This window comes from Cariama cristata, unplaced genomic scaffold, assembly GCF_000690535.1.
Source record: "Cariama cristata isolate BGI_N322 unplaced genomic scaffold, ASM69053v1 scaffold8937, whole genome shotgun sequence".
In the NCBI taxonomy this organism is placed as follows: domain Eukaryota; kingdom Metazoa; phylum Chordata; class Aves; order Cariamiformes; family Cariamidae; genus Cariama; species Cariama cristata.
This window is the reverse complement of record NW_009626029.1, coordinates 19,421-42,681: the sequence shown is the minus strand read 5'-3', so window position 1 is coordinate 42,681 and position 23,261 is coordinate 19,421. Positions and strand designations below refer to the sequence as shown.

Sequence of the window (23,261 nt, the reverse complement as noted above, 5' to 3'; positions counted from 1 at the left end):
TAGGAGTAGAGGGGGGAGGAGAGGTTCTTTATGCCTTTCTGTAACACATTGCTGCTTAAACTTTTTCACCGGTACCGACCTGACTTATAGCTATGCAGAATTCCAAACTTTACAGACTCCTAACACTCCACTGCTATATGGGCACTCTACTCGGTACAAAACAGTACCCTAACGATCTGTTAATATTATTGCTCATAGCTTACTAGTTATTGCCATTTGCAACTATTAAAAAAAGTACACAATCAGAATATGAGTTTCCTCTTCCATCAAATCTAGTCCAGAATAGAATGATAGATTTTTTTTTTTCATTTGACTGTAAAGAGCTAATCACAATTTATTGCCTATCCATTTTATTCTATTTAAAAATATATACTTGTGTCCATTTTAAAGCAACCCTTTAGTGTCATAAGCCTGGCTTTCCCAATACATACCATTAGTGCATACGTGGTGGGGGTTTTGGGAAATCCTACCGACTAGTGCCGTGGAAGTTGTTTTCTTTTTCTTGAATTGTCATCATACTCCCGGAGGCGGGCGACTGACTCAACGGTGACGGGTTTAATTCCACAGGGTGCTGTACCCCACACGCCAGACCCCTTTCTCAGAACTGAGCCAGCTGGGAGTGGCCTCTGTGCTCAGCTCGAGTCTTTTCACCCTGTTGCACTGTAAGGCAGCTGCAGCCCTGCCCTGTCACTTCCTCCTGCTCCAGTGTAACAGCGTGGATAAATCCAGTCGTCTTGGGGGGGTATTTACATGTAAACTCTGGAGCTTACGGAGGGTTCTGAGCTGCCACCTATGCTCAAACGGAGTGCAACAGAAAACATTCTGCAAAGAGAGGAGAAAGACCTACCACCATCAAGGAAAGTGACCATTGGTAATGGGATTTAGCAGTGCAGTATGGTTAAACAATCATCTTTGATTCAATACACGCTAGTTTTAAATTAAGAGCTTGTGCTTTTCCAGAAGGCAGGGGCAGAGAGTAAAATTTTATCAGTGCTTTTTAGCTAAAAGGGATGAATGCAGCCTACTTCCCCCTACCCACCCTCGCTCCTTCTAAGAGGTTTGTGAGATACTCTAGTGTTCATCACAAATCCTATTTTAGTAGCAATATCAGGAAAGTTGCAAATAAAGGAGATTCAGACTTCTCGCGGGGTGGAGGTGGGCACCAAAAAAAACAGCTTTAAGTGCATGTAAACATGTTTATAAGCTCAGGAATAACAGGTTATCAATTTGTCAGTCTGCAGCCATGTCTAAGAACTCCCCTCTCTCACACCAATAAATAACGTGGAGTTGGCTTGTAGGCAGTGACTCAGTATACTGACCACGGTGCGGACACCGTGTCCCTGTGTCCAGTCAGGATGCCAGGATGCTTCTCCTAATAATGTCCGTCCTTCTGCTGATAGTACTGTTTGGACTGAGCCTCTGCTGCCTGCACTTTTTGTCAGCCACTTCAGTCTCCGAGTCGCTCAGTTCGGCATCGGGGATGTACCCATCATTCTCGCTGTCAGGCTTTAGCTTGCTTTTTGCCCTGTCCTTCGGTGAAACTCTGCCCATGCCCAGGTAGGGGTAGCTGGAGTTCTGGCGGCAGGTCTCCTCTGGGCTCTCGCCCTGCTGTTGCCTCTCCCCCTTCTTTGGAATTCGGAATCCGCCCCAGTTTTTCACTGGGCTTGTGGGCATCGTAGGCACTTTAACTACTGTCTGATTAGAGTTTACTTTGACAAGACCCCCGTTGCATTTAGGCACTATATCCCTCCGCATGCCAGGTGCTGACCTACCACTGGAGTGGTTCACAGCCCTTTTATTTTCTGATTGCCTCTGAGAGAGTTCTGTGGGTCTCAGGGGTTTGTGGTTGTGTTTAGAAGTCTTTTCCTTTAGTTCCGCCTTGATCATCTCACACTGTGGACGATTGTCTCTTCTTTTTCTGTGCTCTGGTATGACTATGCCGTTCTTCTGCTGTGCTGATACAATCCGTGTTTCTGCAAAGGTCTTGTCAAAATTTAAAAAGCTACCTGGAGCAGCACCGCCTTCCCTTTGGCCGGGCTGCCTCAGCATGGATTTGCTGTCGTTCCCAGAGCTGTTTCTTACTCTGTCTCTCTTGTGTGATTTTTTCAAAGAGTGGGTTAGAGATGTGCCCATTTGTTTCCTGAAGAATGCCGAATGCCATTTCAAATCCTCTATCTTGGGAGCATTGGGGCCCAAAGATGGACTATTGAACAACACTGTGTTTTCCATTGAGGAGAATGAGGAAGGCACACCTAAATGTAAACACATTAAGTTAAAGTCAAGCAATGCTATGTCTGGGTAAATACCACTCCTGAAGGTACCTAATTTAACTCTGTTCCTCAGGGATGACGTTCTTCAGCTTCAATTGGTATTTGGTTGCCTGTCCAGCACATTTACGTCACAATTATGTGGCTCTGTCATGGCTTCACAACATACTACTGGTGTAGTTTGCTTTCCTGTAGCTGTGCTGCATGTAATTACACTTGTAGCAGATACCAATCCTAGCATTACTCTATCCACTAAGACAGAGAGACTCCTCAGAGGTGGGGGGGGGGAAGCAACCAGCAAGTGGATCTGGTTGTTTCCGTCTAACATACAGAATCATAGATGTTTTATTACTTACTGAATACTTCAAGGATAATCTAATTAATGCAGTTAACTTTGAAGGTATCATCTTTGAGAAAAGACTACTGTCAATGAGATGAGGCAGAAAAAACCCCATGTTGTTTAGCGTTTAGAGTGCTACCTTTTCAAAATTCATTCCTTCAAACTGCCATCCACGATGCAAAGTAGCACATACTAAACACTAATGCAGCGGCACTAATAAACCACAGACCTACTAGGTACCATATGGCACCTGAATGTAAGTCATGGTCTCTCTGTCATAAGGAGTCATTAAAGAATCGCACCAGAAAGGCTCTGAAGCAGCAAGCCTTTCAGTGCCCCATGGGTAAGAACACAGATTTACCAGTTTCTATAGCAATGTGCCCACCATTAGAGCTACGCAGGTTCTGGGTTTTTTTTTTTCTTCCAATCTGCTGATGCGTGGTGGCCCACACAAGATTTTAATGAGAATAAATGAGGTCCTGTTTGTCCTTCAAAATTAGTCATTAGCCTGTAACCAAACCTTTCAATGCATGTGCCTGTGGTCGGAATTGAACAAGGTAACACTGGAGCATACCTGAAACTCTTTCTTGTTCCAACTGCTTTGCGTAGATATTAAATATCTGTTCTTGAACTTTGCAAACAGATCTCTTGATTTTTTCCCTTCGGGTCACCATGTAAGTGAGATTCCGCACCTAAAAGACATCAAGTTGATAACGTTTACAGGAATTCTGTTTCTATAATGTTGTCAATCTGTGCTTTGAATTAATTCAGTTTAAGTACTATACACCATTTAAACAAGTTAGTAATGTATTTAAATTTAACCTTCTTCAACACACTTAGAAAAGAGTCTGAAATACCATTTAATTGACAGATTTTTCCCTCAGATTTGAGACGGCGACACCACAGAAGTAACTTCTATGAACACCTGAATCATATGTGTGTGTATATATATACAGCAAATCTAGAGAAATGCTGGAAGTGGTTAAATATACTCAGTATTAAACAGCCTAGGACCATTTGCTTCCTAGCACTATTTGCTTCTTACTGTTTGAGAGACAACAGAAAATAATACTGAATTAACAGGATGAAAATGTGGAAAGCTATTCAACAGTACCAGTCTTTCTGACAACCCTGCCCTTGCAGTATGATTGATCGAAATGAAGGCTGGCCAGTCTATTCATGCCATAGCACAAGGACATAGCAGGGACTGGAAACAGGAATTAAATGATTATTTATTTCGATCATCTCAGGCTTTTTTAGAAGAAAACTACACTTCCGCCCTTAAAATGTGACTGTCTAATCTAGACATCTGTGTCAGGTCCACAGCCATCACTCTCCTAGAGCTCAGAAGTTCTCTCTTTCCCAGCTGAGGGAATCGCTGAAAAGCATACGAAGGTACTTCCAAGGCTCCTCTCAGTTTGGCGTAGCTGTGTACAGCGTGGTGCCCCGTGGAGCACAACCCTGTAGGCTGATCTCAGCACCACTGAGGAGGAGACATTTAAGACTGTGACTGGTTTTGCTAAGGTCATGCTCTGTTTAAGGCTTCCAGTCCCAGGACTAACTAACTGTCATTACTCTGTGGATTTGAATTAGAAGGGATTTGTCCAGCCTGGTACAGTCCATGGCCTTTTGTTCTTCTCCTCGTCTGATCCAAGCCACACAAGAGATGCGTCATGTCCACAGAGGCACCTCTTTCATTAGGTGAACTGGATGACACAATTCCAAAATCTGTTTCTAGATGGATGATGCTGTCACTAATGTCATTCCTAATCAAGTCTACCTGACTTTATCTGGAAGAGGAGAAAAAACAACTTGGGCCCCATTTTTTTTTTTTTAATATCCAAGTTATCTTGGATGTACAATCAGTGATAATGAGGGACCAGTAAAATATTAAAACTACTACTAGATGGTATATCCTGTTTTGACATCACACTTAAATGGAAAAGATAGATACAGAATATTTTGAGATCCAGAGAACACAGTGACAAACTCAACTTGTTTAGCTGATCAAAGAGAAGATGAAGGGAAATCTTGAGCACACAGAGCAGGAACACAAGGTACTAGGTAACAGCCATCTCGCCCACCTAGAGCAGAGTGATGGGCTGGAAGTTGAAACTAGAAAAAAAAACTTAGAACTGCAACAATTCATTAGAAGAGTAATTAGCCATCAAGATCCTTTACAAAGGGTGCAGCAGATGCATGAGCGCCTGCTGTAAACCCTAGACAGTATTCTGGAAGGCTCAAAGTTCACCCACAGGTTACTGAGGCTGAGGGAGGACCTCCTGAGCCAGGATCCATACGTGGCCTACATGAGCCATATGCTGTACGGACTGAAAAAACTAAAGTAATTTCAGTACTCTTTCTAGCTCTAGCATATCTTAAACTCTACCAGTTAACCCAAAAAAACTCAAAAAGGAAGGAATTCAGATCATTACAGGATCAGATGTACTTAAGATAAAACACCAAACCGATCCTACTGAACTGTTCTTTAAACATTCACAACCTAACTGAGTGGAGTATGGTGCGCCTCCCAAACCTACTGCACAGACAGTCAAGGGAAATGTCATCCTACTCGGCTGTGTCAATGAAAAACAGATCTACCGCAAATCAAAGCAGGTTTCATAATCTTTTCCTTCTTGTGCACCAGATGAAAGGAGCAGAGAAAGCCCTCAAAGGCTAAAAGAGCTCCAGCTGGGGCTTGCAGTAACAGTCCACAGCCATCAGCGTTCATCAAAAAGCGTAAGCGGAAATACGACAATCCAGTTCTAAGGAGACTGGATATTACAACCCACGACCTGCTGCCCTGTGAACTAACCCTCTAATTGAAAAGGGTAATCGGTGTGCTCTCTAGAAATGTCACGTTAATGGTCTTTTCTGACAACGCAACTTTGAGTTAAGATGCAGCATGGAGTGCCTGCATGCAAGGGCAATAACTAAGAGCGTAGTTTGGAAACTTGGCTAACGAAGGCCAGCACAGCTCGCGCAAGCACGAGCAGTGCAGTGGCTTACCCGCTCTAGATCCTGCCGGAGGTGCGTGAAGAGCTGCAATCTCCTGAACAGAACATCCTGTTCCCGTTTAGCCAGATTGTCCTCTTCATCCTTCTTTGGGGTAATCAAAGGCTTATTGAAGTTGGCTTTTCTCTTCAGCTTCCAGTACTGATAAAGGAATCCCACCGGCTCCTCAGGCAGCCGCAGCGCTTTAGCCACTTCCAAAGACTCAACAAACGTGTAGAACTCATCCTCCAGCTGTTGGAGCTTTTGCTTGCGGAGGCTGACTCTGTGGGCCTCCTCCTGGTTCTGATCCATGCTGTGGAAAGGATCGATGTGGGCAGGAAGAGAGCTGTCCTGAATTCCGTTCCCATTCTCCTGACCTGGGCTTTCACTGAAAGTCTCATCATCTGCTTTCTTGGTGGAGCTGTGCTTGGGACAGTATGACTTAAATTTCACCTCATCGTTCTCTGCCAGTATGGTCTTCATCTCCAAGCCACGGTCAAATGCACAGGTGACGTGAAAGGCTGTTCTGCAGTTCTTCACTGAACACTACAGAAATTAAATTAAAATTAATCAAATATACATTTAAGAAGCCACACTGCCCAAAACTATTCCAGCAGCCAGGACTGCTTTGGGAGAACCACCCTGTTACCATGCTCTCCTTCTAAGCTGCGTGCACTTTCTTGCTCTCTTTTAATTAGGTTTACAATTTAGGGCTTTCAGGCCAGGCAACGATCTAGCGGCCCAGTGGGACAGGAGTGGTTACCCCCTCCCTAGCCCAGTCACACTATTCAATAACCAGCAAATTCACAAGAGGGGCATTCTTACCGTCACCAGAGCCAGACACGTAAGGCAGTGGTACCCAAAGGAAAACGGCCCCCCTCGGGCTGTGCCAGCATCTCAGTGGCTCCAGGCCAGTCTGATACTTTTAATTAAAAGTCTGTCCCAGCACCTGGACCCATGCTACCCAAAAGACCTCAACGGAGAAGGAATTTGTTTTTTCCCCTGTTAGCCCAGTTTTATAATGTCAAATACTAAATCGCTATCAATCACTACTTCACTGACTACAGCCTTCACTTCACCTGGGAGAAGACAAGAACAGGAAATTCAATTTTTTGTCATTTTTCTTCCCTCCCAGTGAACCCAACCATCATGGAGTGACGGGCACTAGTTCAGCTGATGTAGCACCTCATTTCAATTACATGCAACTTCCTCTTGCAAAATACTGACATAGCTATCACCAGCCACAAACTGAAAGGTTTAAATATATATAGGTATGTATATACACACACGCATACATATGCATTTATATCAACTCACACCTCTGCCTCCAGTGAGGCGAATTTAAAGTGGAAATGACCATTAGTGCTATTAACTAGGAGGAAAGAAAACTATGCTTAACCCAAGTCATCTAACCTTAAAGAGAAATTGCATTCCACTAGGATGTTTATACAGCACTTTGGAAAGAAGCCAAATATCTTTCTCCTCTGGGTTTTCCTGTTCAGGTTGACTCAGTGGCCAGGTGGCATATAAAGGTACAACCGAGTTTAAACTGCAGAAGTTTCAAATGAACATTCTTTAATAAAATCAACATATAAAAGGAATTTTAAAATACCGAAGCATCTTTTGCCCTTTCCTCTCTTACTAACAAACAGGGCAAAAGCAGCTCAAGTGGAACACCGACCAGTACAGAGGAGTACTTTAGCCACGGTTTCCAAGCTGCTACCATTTAGAATAATGAGCTCTTGGTGTGGCTCCTGTTTTATTGGGAGGAGAGGGGAAAGCCTGCCTCATCAGAAGGCAATCTGCTGGACCTGGGAGGATACGCAGCCTCGTATTTCCCAGCTTATTGCAGCTGCTCTCTGCCCAGCCTGAGACATACTTCCAGCTGCCGGCTTTTCTAATTGTGGTGCACATCTTGTAATACTCCAGAGGATCTCTCTCACTCTCTCAGTTCCTCCAGTTAATGCTACTTCATTTCTAGTGCAGTGGCTTTGTATAATGTTCTTCTCTGCTCTATAAAATTTCACAACACAAATCTTAGTATTTCTCTCTGCTAGCTTTAATGACACCAAGATTTAGACAACTCTTACAAAATGTCAGGCAAAACTGTAATTTTTTGTCTCTCCCCCATAATTTCAAACATAGAACTGTCTGAAGTGGCAGCCATCATGCCTGCATGTCATCCTGTGTCATCACTAGAAGGGAAGAGGTGGTATCAGAAGAAATATGGGAGGACACCCCCCTCTCCCCTGCACGCTAACGTACATACATACTGGAGTGTTCAACTTAAACTACTGTGAGTTACCTCTCAGAACAGGTCTGGAGAATGGACAAAGGAGTTTCAACTACGTAACAGCAGTGAAGAGGAAGGGGACAGCTCTGCAAGGAGGTATTATGATTGCAAATTTATATGCTGGGGACAGATTTACTTTCTCTACTTAACATTTACTATTTTATACATTCCTTACATGGAAACGGACTGATAGGTTTCACTGGAACTACTGCTGCACTGCTGTTCTACAACTTTTTCTGGCAACCTCACCAAACGACTTGGAGCAGAGGAAAAAAAGGAAATGGATAAAAACTAGTTTCAAAAAAAGGGCAATTTTTCAGCAATTTTTGTGTCTTAATGCTGGTCTTTCTTACCCTCATGGACCCTGTAACGTTAGGCTAGCCACAAAACAGAAAGAGCTCTACTTCTTCAGAGGCCTTATGAGACAGTAGTATCTTCCTATCAGTGACAGGGAGCTTTCTGTGATCATTTCACTGAAGTATCTGAAGCACTTTGAAGGTGAAGAGCGTTACCGCAATACTAAGTTACGTTTTATTGTCTTTTTCTACACAATCACAACACTGCCCCAAGTGGGTCACCTGTCCTTACTCTCTCTTATCATTTGTTCTCGAGTAAGGTAGATCAAAGTTTTGTCTTGTGTCTTGGAAAATCAAGTATCTCCTCTTTCAAAAATCTGGGGCTTGGTAACGTGTTTTCTCAATCCTTCCAGATTTTAAAATTGTTCTTAAATGGTTATTTAACTTTTCTAAGTGATCTTCCACTGTAAAGGATCTTGAAGTGCTTTACAGCTAACAACCCAATATAAATATGCACGTGAAATGACACTGCCCAGTCTGAAATGCTCTGGTGCAGACCAATTCAGTTCTTTAACAGTGACAATTCACAGGCTACGGTAAGAAAGGCTGAAACCAAATCCAACTGAAACTGCAAGAGAGAATTTCAGAAGTATGCAGTGAGAAAAACTGGCACTGGCCCAAGAATGTGAGTTGTTGGTATAAAACAAATGGCTTTATAGGGCTGGCTTTATAGTTTAATTCTTTATTGCATACAGAAATCATTCTTTTTGGACCTATGAAGAGTAGACATTTGTTTTGATTCTCCCCCTTCTTGCTGTTTCGGGCACTCAGCATCCCTGAGCTCACTTATCAGAAGTCAGAACGGTAATGTGGCACTGCTTCCACAGCAGTCGGAACTGGGAAACTCACACCCAGGAGGGTTTTTTTTTCCCCTCAGAAACACCAGGAGCCTCCAGAATCTACCCGCAACCAATGGAGGAAGTGGGGCTCATTTCCTCAGCTTGTGCCTTGCTTCAATCTCAGGGCAGACCAGTCAAACCATCTGTTTCTTTCCTACTGCTCAAAAAGCCTAATATTAAATGATCAGATACTCTCCTCAGCAACTTAAAAGCTGGACCAACAATAAAATAGTTACAGAAAAAACAGTTACAGCCAAAACAGTCCAATGTTAAGTTATACCTAAAATAAGAAATTCAAAGCTACAACTAGCTTTACCATCAAAGTGAAGGTGTTCACTTCCACTGACCCCAGTGAGAGCTGGGCATGCTCAGCACCTTAAAAATTCAGGTTGTTACAGGAAATACGCAACTCCCATTAGAGTATCCAACTTGTCTTAGAAGTCACTAAATAGGGACTAGCAGATAGGTTGCAGCAGAGAAGCTTACAGCATTCAAGCTTCATTTTTGTGTGTGGTTCTTCACAGAAATAGTTTTTTTCCCTCCTCTACTCAACAACATTTACGTTTTATTCCAATGCACTAATAAACGTATCAGCATAGCAAGAAATGAGGAAGTCTTACGGGATGACCTGGCTTTAAAGTTTTACTAGAGTAAGAGCACACTAACATGCAAAAGCACTTTGTGTGCAATTAAGTCCACAGTAACAAACAGGAAATCAAAGAAAGTTTACTGTGGATACACATTTTGTATATCTACTAAATACTGACAAAAGAAAGCACATGGATATCTGTGCGATTAAATTACCTGTATAGAAGCTCCAACTTTTTCATTACAAAGGCTGCACACCAGCGCCCATCTACTGCTGGGAATGTGAGAAACCTTTGTAATGGGCTCCATTTTTTCCGGGCTTCCGATGCTCACCTAAAAGAATAAAAGGTTAAAAAACGCATTACACTGTTAACTGAAAAAGGAAACAATTTTATCAACGAAATTAAATTCCTTGTGTGCATACACAATATTAACATTTTCCAAGTTCCTCAGTTTATAAGGGACTAAAAAAAAAATTAGAATTTGTTTTTTAAAAAAAAATCAGTTCCTCGTCAAAGAAATTAAATTTCTTGTGTGCATACACAAAATTAACATTTTCCAAGCTCCTCAGTTTATAAGGGACTAAAAAAAAATTAGAATTTATTTTTTAAAAAAAAATCAGTTCCTCACTGCATGAACGGAACAGTTTCAAGGTGAAGCCCACCGACTTAAAATTATCGTGCAGAATGAATATTTTGAGAACCCACAGGAATTCTCACTATCGCATCCAAACCTTCCTAATTCATCTTTAATGTTCTGTTTACAAAATAAAACCGTACTTTGTGTCCTTGTTAAATGAGCTTTGCCAGCAACAAAGGCCTCATTTTTTGAGGCCTAATTTTCATTGACAAAGGTAACATAATTACTTTCTTTACAGATGATGCATCATCCTGCCAGACTTTACATCTGATTGAAAATCTTTTATACTGTCTTCCTAAGAAGTACCATATACACGCTACACTCATTGTAGCAACAGGCCCTAGGTTCCACAATGTTTTTAACAGATTTCTTCTCTCCCAGAATCCCTGCAGCCCTGAACTCCCAAAGGATCAGCACCTACCTCCGGAATCCACAGAGCACAGCTAACGTGGACCCACTTGGTGCCACTCCGGGTCGGCTTCATGGCACCACCCTTCTTGGGACACAGCAAACACTTGGGCTGAACGCCAAGCGCGCAGGTCCGGCAGAGCCAGCTGCCTTCCGGCACCTTCAGGATCCCGTAACATGCCTGTATTCCCATTTACAGAAAAGGGAAAGAAAACGGCACACATTTCTGTTACTTTTTAGCTGTTTTCAGCTGTAGCCTCTCCGAACTCTCAAAATGTTCTTTATGGAGTGTCTAACACTATAGAAACATTAGCTTGTGGAGGATCTTGGGACGCTTTCATAAACTTAGCCAACCACATTACCCACCCTTTCCCCAAAACTTTTGGTAAAAGGAGCAGAAGTCAAGACCAGCTGTTAGGCAAAAAAACGCTGCCCGCTTCAATTGGGAAAATGAAGAATGTGTTTGCCAGCTCAAAGAGCAAGGGGACTCCTGACAGACAAACCCGCCAGGAGCAAGCTAGGATGAAGTACGGTATCACGAAGACTATACCTAACAGGAACTGGACCGCATCCAATTCAAAAGGCAAGAATCCCAAATTCAAGAGCTCCGCTGTGCAATACTCAATGTTATTCCAAAGCACTGGGTTTTACTTCTTATTCAGAGGGAAAAGTGCAGAACAGCAACTAATTAAGATCACCTTTTTCAGAAGACTGCATCTTTCTGGAGACCTCTGTCCAAATTACTGTCAGTTTTAACCCTCTTAAGTTTCACGTTTGATGTGATCAGAGGCTAAGGATCAGAGAACCCTTACAGGTCTAAAAACATCCACTTTCCTCTGAGTATCTTGCAAGATAGCCATTTGTACCTTACAGCCACATAGGCGTATTTCTTTATCATGAGTACAAATGCATTTAAGTAACACATGCAAGAAAACGCCATTCTTGCTCACCAGACAACACAGTTTTCCAAACACTGAATGACAAAGTAAACTTCTTAAAGCTGGGAAGGAGGACAGGCTGATAGGAAGGCATCGGCCACAGTAAGAAGCATCCAGGGAAACAGATACGCTAAAACTGTACCTGTTCTTTCATGCTAAGAAGACTTCTTAACTGCCACAAAAAGGTGTCACATCAAAGTGCTTCCTTAGCTCAGTAGGTTCTCCATTAAATTAAAATGACTGTAATAAATCCTACCTGTGTCCCTACTGACTGCCTCCAAGTTCTTTCTTCCCCTCCCTGCTGAGCCCAAGCTGCTGATACTAACGGTGTGTTAGCCCCGGAAGTGTGCAGAAAGAGAGGAAAAGGATATAGCACAAGAAGCGACCAGGCGAGAATGCCCAACAATACACACGGGTATGTTTTGGGGAGGCAATTCCTCACCTTGTAACTTCCTCCACACACAAACAATACCACTTTCACCCCTCTTAGCATGACACTTCTACAATTACATGTAACAATGCTCCTTCTCCATTACCTAACTTCTGAATTCATCCCACTGTTCAACTGTAAACTCTGCAACAACTTAACAGATCAATGTCACTGGAAAATACCCAATCTGTTACCTTTAATGGTTTGGAAAAGTTTCTGTCACCACCCCTACACAACCCCCACCGTGCCCTGGCCACCATACCTGGTGCACACAAATATTGCATTTGTCACAAAACACCATTTCGTTGCCATCTTCTCCATCTGGAGACTGACAGACGTCACAGACAACATCTTCATCATATTCAATCCCAAGTCCTTCTTCCGTCTCGATAGCATGATTCATGTTATCATAGCATCGTTGTTCAAACTCCTCTATGACCCTTTCCATCGTGTACTCATCCAGCTCAGGCATCCCTGGGAAACAGGAGTTGTTAGTTATTTGAAGAGTGATAACCATTGCCACACACAACTCCAGCTTCTTTTTTAACAGCTGAGTAGATAGAGCCAGTCCCCACACCTGCACATTTCATTCCTAGACAATCATGCCTATTCCAGTATAAACTAGGGAATCTGTAAAAAAAGGTCAAAGTCATCTTATGACTGTATTAAACTAATAGAAGTGAAGTATCCAAACCAATCTTATGAAATCCTGAGCAAAATCTTTCATAAACTGATTTTGGCTTCCTGGTCTTGTTCTCATTTTTCCTTCCAGGACAGCACCGTCTACAGCTTCTGCTTCCATTTTGCAATGCAGATGTTGACTCTCTGGTGAAAAATCTGAGAGTGTTTTGAACAAAAAGTGATGGGGGCAGAGCAGAGAAATCAAGTAACAAAATCTGTTATGATACTTGTAGCAAACTTGCAGTTTCTAACAACAGTTGTTGGTTTTTCACAAGTTCCAACCCAATCGGGTGCAACCCAAACTGAGATCTCCAGCAGACCCTGCTACACCAATAAAGGAGTTTGTTTTTTAAAAAGTGAAAAACACAGTTGAAATAAATGCAACGTCAAATCTGGGACAATAAATAAATGCAACATCTAATCTGGGATTTGGTCTTTTCAAAGAGCATCCATCAGAAAATTATTCATCACACCACAGCTACAGGCTGATTACATTATAGTATTCTATAATTCGAATTTGTTAATTCTATTAAATTACTATTACAGATCTGAAAAAATACCTATCAAAGAAGCAGCAAGAAAAATATCAAAAAGAGCACAGTGCTTCCCTGTCTGGCTCCCATCTCTCAGCACCTGTCATGACAATGAGCCAGCTGTAACACTTCCAAGTTGGTACTACACCAACCTTTACCACGAAACATTGCCACACGAACACCTGTGAAACCAAGCAAGCTATGCCCCTGCAAACAATCACTTCCCTTTTGTGAAGTCAGTTTAGCACAAGAATTTCTATATACTTAAATCACTACAATGAAGTGTAGGCTTAGGATATCCTGCTTTTGGTCTAAGTCCCAATACTAATGTTTACATACAGGACATGACAACTTTTAACAAGATAATACTCCTTTCAGCTCTCCCTGTGAATAACTGAGCCACAAATTCCACAAAACGAAGAAAAAACCTCTCTAGCTCCCCCACATCAGAAGACAAACACTCTCCAAAAGTACTTCCAGGTTCCCTTACTGACAGGTAAATCCTTGCGGCAGAGATCAAGGCATCCCATACAACCCAAACTGAGCAGCTGAAAGGTAGCAAGAGGGAACATCCAAAATCCTGCTGATGGAAGAGAAAGAATTTTGCCCTGGAGCCCAGAAATACTGCACCAGCAAAGCAGAGGACGGCAGGTTTTATACTACTTTGCAACTAAATTCTAACCTCACAATTGCTATCACTTTCTGAAAACCCCTTAGAGATATGTCAATGACTGTGCATTTATAAGGGTCAAAAAAACGGAATCAAGGGGCTGCGGCTTCAGTTCAAATGTTTACATTCATTCTTTTAAAGACAGAATATATATTTTCAGTACCTGAAGCACTCCAACAGGTATCAAAGAAAACACAGGGAATCCATAGCTGCAGAGACACCATAAAGGAAGTGCTGTAACTGCAGATCAGGAAGTATTTCACTTTTCAAGTGCCCATTAATAGTATCTGTAGAGTGCAGTGTCTCATGGAGCACCCAGGTACATGTTTCCAGACCCACAAGGTACTGCCTGGTACTGCCAGGAACCTTTCCTTCCCTCTGCGTACAGCAAAACTGAGTGGGTAAAGATTTAGAGCAAACAAACTACAACAAACTACACCAAAACACAACATCGAAGATAAGATTTGCTAAATTGTAGCTGTTCAGTGTTTCATGTGCAATGTGTACTTTTGAAGGTTATGTCGGTGTAGCCGAATGGCAACCACAGGGCGTCATGCACAGGTACAAATCTGCACAATGAAAAGCGCCCCCCGTGCACTTTATCACTTATGCTACTCATACCCCAGTGTAACACCGCAGTAGGCCTCCTCTGGTTTTGGCAAAAGACAGACAGAGGATTATCTACGTTGGATAGATATAGATCAATTACAAATCATAAAAAGTATTTTCAATTTTTATTTGAAGAAAGGTAAGGGTCCCTGCTGCTGCTGTTTTCCTAAAGATAACTGGAAAGGTAACCTAAACTCTCGAATCATGAATTGTTTTGAAATCATCTAAGCCCAACACTAAACCTGAGCAGGCCTATTTTGAGATCTAGAATAAACCACTTGGGTAAGACACCACGTCATGGCTGGGTCATCTGTTTCTTCCATATGTGGGTTTAAAAAGGAAAAACTTTTAAAAGAGTTATAAATGGTCAGTTTGTGGTTTACCAGGTCTTGAGCCATACCACGTATGGGCTACAGCCAGGTAAAACCGGTATGACTAAACTGGAACCCAAAGCAGGGAACTGCCACAATGCTAGAACAAAAATCAACAGTGTTCGCCAACATGTCCAAACCTCTTCCATCTGGCACAGCATCCTTTCCCTTGTCTAAACAACGTGGCAAAAGTTCTGTGCTCACTTACATCCTCTTCAATTCCACTGAAATCCTCTTCTGAAGCACACGCTTTACCAAAGCAATGCTCCTGTTCTTGCCCTGCTCCCCAGCACCTTCTCACACACAAGCCACCCTGCAGAAAAGGGAATAATTGCTCCCCTTGTGACAGTTCCTCTCCCTGCTTCGGAACTGGAGCAGATGGTCACAGTAAGGTTGGGGAGGTTCCTCCAATAAATCACTGCGGAAATTCCTTGCTGTCTCATTCCCTGCGCAATTCAGCTGGCGGAGGTTCTCTAAACCTCCCAGGAGTCCTTGTCTACCCTTCTTCGCACTGAACACCACCAGCTAAAAAGATGATACAGGTATGTGACGCAAAATAAATAAAAGGATTAACTGGAAAAAACTACCTGAATGGTCCATCTGATGTTCTGTTCAAGGACCTTGATGGCAAAATGGGAACTTTGTGAGAATTCCCTTACGAACTGTAAAGCAGCAGAGAAAAAACCCATCTGGCCAGATTCTGACCTGGTCTAAGCAGATGCAACTCAGCAGTTAGGAAAAGCGTGTATCTTCGGGCTTAATCACATCAGGTCTGGTTTCCTGTGGCTCCCCAATGCACATGATTACTACTTCTTCATACCTCTGTCATCTCTTCCCACTGTTGCCCTCCCTAACATTATTCTTAAAATTGCCAGCTTAAAAAAAAAGGCAACAAAAATACAAGCACTCGTTGCTCACCCATTTCTTTGAATTCTTCATTGGCAAGTTGCAGCCATGCTACGTCCACATCATTGAGATCATAGCGACACATGCTGTCTGCTAAGGTTCGAATGTCAACATATCCCAGCTCTGGAGGCTCCGAACCTGATGAAACAATATACTTCCTGGGACGTGTAAACGTGACAGCTTTCGTCTCAGACACAATCCTAAAACAGACAGACAAGCAGACATCAAGGTATGCTGGGTTGCCAAGAGACTTGTTTCTAGAGAATTCAAAATGCCTCGTTCTAAGTGACTAACAATCATCAGCAATCATCTAACTAAGCAAGCAATCATCTTGCACCACCGAGATGGGAAGAGAAAACAGTACAGCGTGCTGTCGTAACAGATTGGCAATAGCAGAAGAAATTAACTGTTGTCTAGAAACCCAATTCATTACTAGAATTCTAAAAAAAAAAGAAAATATTGGAGGATATAGCTGTGCTTACTCTTACCTGGACTTCACACTTGTTTAAAGCTAGATTAAGAACACTGTATTCATGTAGTGTAGTGATAGCTACCATATACACAGATGTTAAACTCTGGTTTAAGACTTTTTGTAAATTAATCTGTTCAACTACACCACCAAGATCAAGAAAATTCAAGGGAAAAAAAGTAGTATTTCCTGCTATATTTGAAGTTTTCTTTCTTACAGTATGTTTCTTCTGGTATTTTTCTGTGTGTGTGTGCGTGTGTGTGTAACTACAAAATTACCATCCGTACCTTTCCACAGAGAATTAGTAATTTGCACTAGCTTCACCTTCACTCACCCAAGCAGATCCAAGCTCTCGCATCCTGGGTCTGCATTTCCTCTTTCACAATCACTAACGTCATGCTGGGCCAAGGGCAAATATTAATCAACTACCTTCTCTCAGGCTGTAGAGGCTCCAGTTGGCCAACAACCACCCGTGAAAGCGTCTTTTAGCTGCAAGCCAAGTGAAATTTTGTTCGACCACAGGCATTGGTTCAGGAATCTGTGAAGTACCTACAGCACCTAACTTGTTCGAGGTCAGATTCCTGCAACACCACAACTTTGCAAGGCCAGGAGCTGGGGGCAAAACCGCTCAATTCACGAAGGACAGCAGTCATTCTACCAGCAGCTGGTGACTTGCCTCCGAAGAGCAAGCTACCTCTGTCAGTCCACCAGCAGCGCAGTTCTCTCAACAGAGAACACTGCACTTTCTCTTAGTCAACTGCACACACTGAAATTCAGTTTGGATGAAACCCACTTCACGCTGTAACACTGGTACCTCCAGGAGCAACAGGCCACGCTGCCAAACGACTGCCTCCTACAGCACCAGCGCTGATGATTTTTGGGTGCTCTAGTGCTGCAAGGGAGGAAATAGCACCACCTCAAGTAGACACTGTTCTGCTGGGAACAGCCTAAGCTCCACAACAAGCAGGACATCCTCCACCCTATTTTGGCCCCATCTGAGGTCCAATGTGTTGACTCCTCCTGTCAGAAGACCCTGATCTGCCACTACTGTATCTGCACACATAGATCTCAGTAAATCCTCTACCCATTTCAGTCTCAGCCCTACATCTTCCCCTCATTTACCGTATTTTGGATAACAATCTGAGAAATGGTGAGCAAGAGCCAAATGCTGAATTTCAGGTTTCTGAGGTGCAGAAGGAGACTCTGGAAGAATATGAATCTGAATAACCTTGTCAGCCTAACTGCACTGCCCAAACTGGTCCTGGTCATACTGCACGGTATTAAAATATTTCGGACTACTACATCTCACATTTACCTAAAACTGGGCACTGCTCTCCAAATCTTCTGTACCATGAATTCCTTCCTGAGTACCTCTCCAGGTGGACATCATAACCTCTGGGCAGCACCCTGCATATGCTGTCTAAATACCACTGCAGTGTTGCAGAAGAAATAAGCACAGGTAGTTTGGCTTCAAAACAAACCACCTTCATCTCTTTATTTCTGCGATAGAAAGAAGTTCAAAAAACACCACTTACTACATACCAAAGAACACATTCAACTGAATTATCTATCTGAGCACATGCTTACAATCACCCCACAGACTTGCTCCTTTCCCTGCCCCTCTGAACCTATTCTTGCTGCCCTGACCAGTCACTACAAGGTCAAAACCTTATATTCACTATTCTGTACCTCATTACCATCAGCTATCTGTACTGTATTTTGCTTCTGCTCCACACCAGCTACTATTTGACTATTGCCGATTCCATTTACAGACCACCTCCCTCCTCTCCCAAAGTTAGGCACAGAACAGTTCCAGCACTCCAGCACCACCGCAGCAGGGCACTCCTGGGGAGTTTTCTGAGGGAGCAAGCAGGACAAGAATCAGGCATCAGAGGGCCACTCTGACCAGCAGGTGCTTACCAGTAGGGCCATACAAGATAGCTCAGCAATGAAAAAAGAGTGGTGCCTCCTGTGCCGATAGCTACAACTGTGCGTGCCTTCTTTCCCCATCTCCTTCAGTATCTTGCATTTTGAGCAACATCCCTGTTGGACATTGGCAAAGAAGAGCTCTCTCTTAAGTGAGTACCTGAATCTGATACAGCCACCAAACCACCTCCCTGAAAGATACGGGGTGGAGATCCCCTGGAAGGCCTCCCTCTGCTAAAGCCCACAGGTCTGTCTCCTGGCCCTCCTGCAGCCTTGGGAGACGCTTGAAAGAGAAAGCAGCGAGGAGAAGACAACATAAGGACACATGTACAATGTGTGTGCATTTATGTACAGACTGGGCGAGGTCAGTGTGGAGCAGGCTATGAGCACTGCAGGGAAATGGTATGCTCCCATCTTCTAAACTGCACAGCAGAGGGGAAAATGCCGAGTTCTCCTTGGAGCTCCAGGTCCAATCCCTCAGAAGGAGAAGGAAGGAAAGGGTTTACCTCATGTGCAGGTAAGTTCCTCATCGTACAGACCTAGTGGGGCCGTGCAGCGCTCTGCAGGTTGCTGCACCGAACACAAAAAGCGCTAACAACCATTCCTGTAGTCCCCCTACTCCAAGGTTAAAACTGGCAGATACAGACCTAACAGAAGCAGTGTAGCATCACCCAGAATTTTTTGCTGTGTATCAGAAATCGGGCCGTTCCAGCCCCCAGCAGCACTGGCGGGTCATTTGGCAACGCCTTATGGGCCAGTCTGGACTTAGTCAAAGAGACCTAGTACAATTAAGCAGCAATTATCCTTGTTCTTCTCACTTTCTCCAACTCCAATCCCAACTAAGTATAAAATAGATAGATGGGCTGCAGGATGATGCTGCCCGTACAACTGTACTGTTTAATTTGAAACAGAAAACAGTACCTAAGTGTAACAAAGAAAGTAAGGAAAATAAGGGTTTCTTGGGTAAGACTTAGAAAATCTCACAGTAATATATTTAGTTACATGCATATCTGGATGGTTCTTAAAACAGCTGAAATGTACAACAATCTCCTAAGTTAGTAAATGAAACAACGGAAAAAAAAAACATGAAACCAAAATAAATGCCCTATTTCCTCTAGCCCTTAAGTCTGGCTTGTCTAACTGTTCCTTGAAAGGAATCTATGGCTTGGAACTAAGCACAAGAAACATCAGACAAGGGCTCTCCCAGCAATGCTGGGTGAGGTCAGGTCTGGGCTTAAAAATAGAAGCTATTTTTAAGGTTCTGTCATCACACTCCATTCTAATGTAATGCCGAAAATGATTCTCCGACATCTGTATTTCAACACACAGGCAGAGCAGGCCTGACTCTTGACCTCTCCGACCATTCAAAACGCTGAGGCAGGTTCCTCTTTGTCTCTGAGAACCAAGACCTTTCTAGCTAGACACTGTGGAATAGAGCCCAAGAAGGCAAGGCAACACAGACATAAGCTGCCAGCATAAACATACGTGTATTTGTTTACATTCCTCCAAACTATACCTGGCTACTGGTTCTGGGATGGTCCCTGGGCTAACTGGCACCTGAACTCCCTTTTCCCACTCCTGCCTCCAGGGGTCTGCCAGCACATAGTATTCATCAGGGTTCAGCTGGAAGGAGTCATGTAACTTCATGGCAGTGATCAGGTCCGTTCTGAACACCTGCAAAGAGAGTGACCAAGAGAGAAAAACAGAGACACTGACATTTGATATTCACACTCTATGATTCACAGCTTCAGGGTAACCATGGAGCACAGTGTGTAACACGGTCACAGTAACAACAGTGAACTAACCCAGCCCACTGCAGGACAGAAGTTGAGCTTCATCACGGGGAAAGGGGCAGCTGAAGGTGCAAATATTGACAGAACAACTTCCAGCTAACTCCACTGCAAGTCCTGGCGCTCACCCTGCACTGGAGACATAATGCTAAAAGGTGCTACCCACTTTTACCTCTGTCTTGGCTGCAATAAAAGCTGCAGGAGCTCTGAGTCTTACAATAGCAGCACAAGGAAGACTTGTTTTTTGCTCCAAGGTTTTTGGGTTTTTCTTAATTATTGGAGCTCTGACTAATCCAAAGACATTCTAGAAATTCCTTGTGGTAGAAATCAAGGCGTGACTCTACCATGACCAGCCACAAGAGGAAATTCTAAGGAGATGACTCTTTGTGCAAGTATTTAAAAGAATAACCCAAAAGATCAAATAAAATAAGACTCAAACTGGAATTCTGGTGGCAGCTCCCTGTTCAGCACAGGTGCTTGTTATTCAATCCGCTACAGACACCTCTGCATCATAGCTGTAATTTTACTTTGCCTTTGCAAAGGCATCCACTCCTACGATGAGCAGGGAGTTTGGCAACTTTGGCGCTGGCAGCCACGAACAAGCAGCGATACTGCCTTCAACAAGCCAGAGAATGAAATCAAAAGGGATCAACTCTTGTAGTGGGCATGCTGTGGTACTGCTGCAGCAGCTTCATCCTGGCCGGCCACTGCCTGTCAGCACTGCAGAAAGCAAAGGGTGCTCTCACAGGCATCAGAACTACAAGCCTGCACTTGTTCAAGTGTCTTCTACCTCTTCCCACCCTGCCCTCCCTGTGAGGCAAGGCTGCTCTAGACTGCAGCAACTGCACTCCACAACCACAGATTTTTAACTACTGAATGCCACGTTCAAACGAAAGGGTTAAAAAGCAACCAGGTAACAGAAAATAAGCATCACCAGGACAAGAAGTATATAGGCAACATCTTAAGAGAAGTCCCCCTGCAGACTTGGTTTGTGGTGGACAGAGTCAACATCCACCCAGTCCCACGCTGCACAGTTACAAAGGAAAAGACAGATTATCAGGGTAGTGCTCCTAGATTCTCTTACTGGGCTGCTAAGGGGGGCAAAGTGATCCAGGCTTCCAGTTCCAAACCAACAGCCATGCTGTTTGATGTTAGCTCCAGCCAACTGTTGCATACGGTTGAGGAAGAACCAGATCTATACAGGCTGTTAATTAGACAGGCCTCCCCCAGGACAGCCATTTCTGTCATACACTAGTCACACACCTGAAATCTCAACAGATTCTCTAAGATTTTTGAGAAGTATTTTAGGGAAACAGTGAACCTGATGGTTAATTATAATTCTGAGAATATTTCAAAGTGTGATTTGCCTTACCACACCGCACATCTTGAAACCTCTCCTCCCTCCCAATACATGCATACTACCCAACTTCTGTCTCAGTATGTTTCTGCTTCTACTCTGCTTTTGTCATAAAACTAGCATAAAATCATGACATTTTTCTTAACACTTGTGTTGACATGTTCAGAAAAACTGCCAACATTAAAAAATAAAGAATAATATTACCATATGAAGGAACGGGTGATTGCAGGTAATGAAATATAATGAAATGTTTTAAACAATCCAATTACAAGTCCTGTGAGGCTCCAATCAAGAAATGAAAAATAAGCCACAAAGTAAACTGGCTCACAAAACAAATAAGCACAGCTGGCCAGGGGATTCTGCACTACCAAGTGATTTGAATTAAAGTAATCAAATGTCAAATGAAGACTAAAAATACAAAATGGGATGCAAAACTTGCCCAATCTGAGAGCTAAAGTAACTCAGGCCCTCAGCTAAATTTGTCACAAAACTCCTTCAGAAGCAAAGCTAATGCAGCACCTGACAGCCAAGAAACTCCTTCCCAGGCCAGTGGCCCTGTGACACCATTCTTTCTGCTCTAATTTCTGATGCAATCAGACTGCCCGGAGCAAAGCAGAGTTTACAGAAGTGCTGGCTCTCAGAAGCACTCAACACTTCAAAGCTAAAGGGTGAAACCCTGGCCACGCTGAAGTCAATGGGAATTTTGCCACCAACTTCAATGAGAGCAGGATTTCACCCGGGGAGTTTAGCAAGTGTCACTTTTCTGCCAGCACACTTATCATCAGAGTAGTGTGCTGTGGTGAGCAGAGACAATGTAAAGGGAGGGAGGGAGCGAGAGGGGGGAAAGATTGTGGAACAGAGCTAAAGGGAAGCACATGAGAAGTCCATCCAGGCTGAGCAAACGAGAGAGAACAGCATAAAGCTGCAAAGATTCTGACAACAAATGCAAGGAAAGGGAGAGGAGAAAATAGAAGCACACAAAAACCAGCAGAATTATCTCAGATTATTTCTTGACAGCCTTTCATGAGGTAGTTCTCAAAACTGGGTCTAAGGGGTTACTTCTAAGGGATGTACAAAAGATAACGAAGGAAAGCAAGTCAATCATGAGCAAGAATAAATTCACTGGGGGTCTCCACATTTACTGAAGACAAAGGTCTTTAACAGCCAACAATCAAAAAAAGATGACTGGAAACCACCAGTACTACGTATAGTTCACACTGAATGACGAATGGGATTCTTCCTGTGAAAACTCTTCTCTGGGACTTAGAGTCATTAGGGAGATTAATAAAGCATGGTTTTTCTCAACATCACTCACTCACTAATGCATCAGAACTACATGGATTGGGGAAGTACATTAAATGAAGCAATTCCATCTCCCAAAGCTAATGCTTTCCTTGCAGCCTCTACAAAGGCCACACTGTAGTATCTGCCTGAAGATAGGGAGATTCTGCAAGAATATTTCCAAAGAACGGGATTGCATTTATGTGTTACTAGCAGTTGATCCATCCTGGAAAGTTCAAAGATTTGTATCTCCCTTGACAGGATTTGCTCAAAGCACTATGCAAGACAGAACTGTCAGGAAGCAGATTTCTAGTTTGACAGGCACTTTAACAAAGATCACACACCAAGACCTAATACAGACTATGAAATAAATGCACCTAACGTAATTTTTCCTCTATTCACAAATCAAGCTACAAATAAATCCTGATGCCTAAAATACTAGAAGAAAGACTCCACAGCTATGCTGTGAACGGGTGTCAGACTAGAACAAAATTCACAGCTAGAAAACTGGCGCTGTCAGTGGCTGTGCCAACAGTTGAACTCCCTAATCTCCTGGCAAAAGAAAAAAGTGGCGGG

General features: G+C 43.1%; 1 protein-coding gene across 1 annotated transcript in view; it reads right to left on the bottom strand.

Annotated features, from left to right (window-relative positions):
- Window positions 1–1,350: 1,350 nt before the first annotated feature.
- The window catches only part of JADE1 (jade family PHD finger 1), a gene marked incomplete at its 5' end in the record, with an annotated part of 33,809 nt that continues 11,898 nt past the window's right edge, over window positions 1,351–23,261 (bottom strand). Inside the window, 8 exons of the mRNA XM_009703851.1 lie at window positions 1,351–2,252; window positions 3,182–3,299; window positions 5,617–6,147; window positions 9,894–10,010; window positions 10,738–10,905; window positions 12,355–12,566; window positions 15,875–16,062; window positions 19,774–19,931. Coding sequence (XP_009702153.1) covers window positions 1,351–2,252; window positions 3,182–3,299; window positions 5,617–6,147; window positions 9,894–10,010; window positions 10,738–10,905; window positions 12,355–12,566; window positions 15,875–16,062; window positions 19,774–19,931 — 2,394 coding nt within the window. The remainder of the gene's footprint in view (window positions 2,253–3,181; window positions 3,300–5,616; window positions 6,148–9,893; window positions 10,011–10,737; window positions 10,906–12,354; window positions 12,567–15,874; window positions 16,063–19,773; window positions 19,932–23,261) is intronic.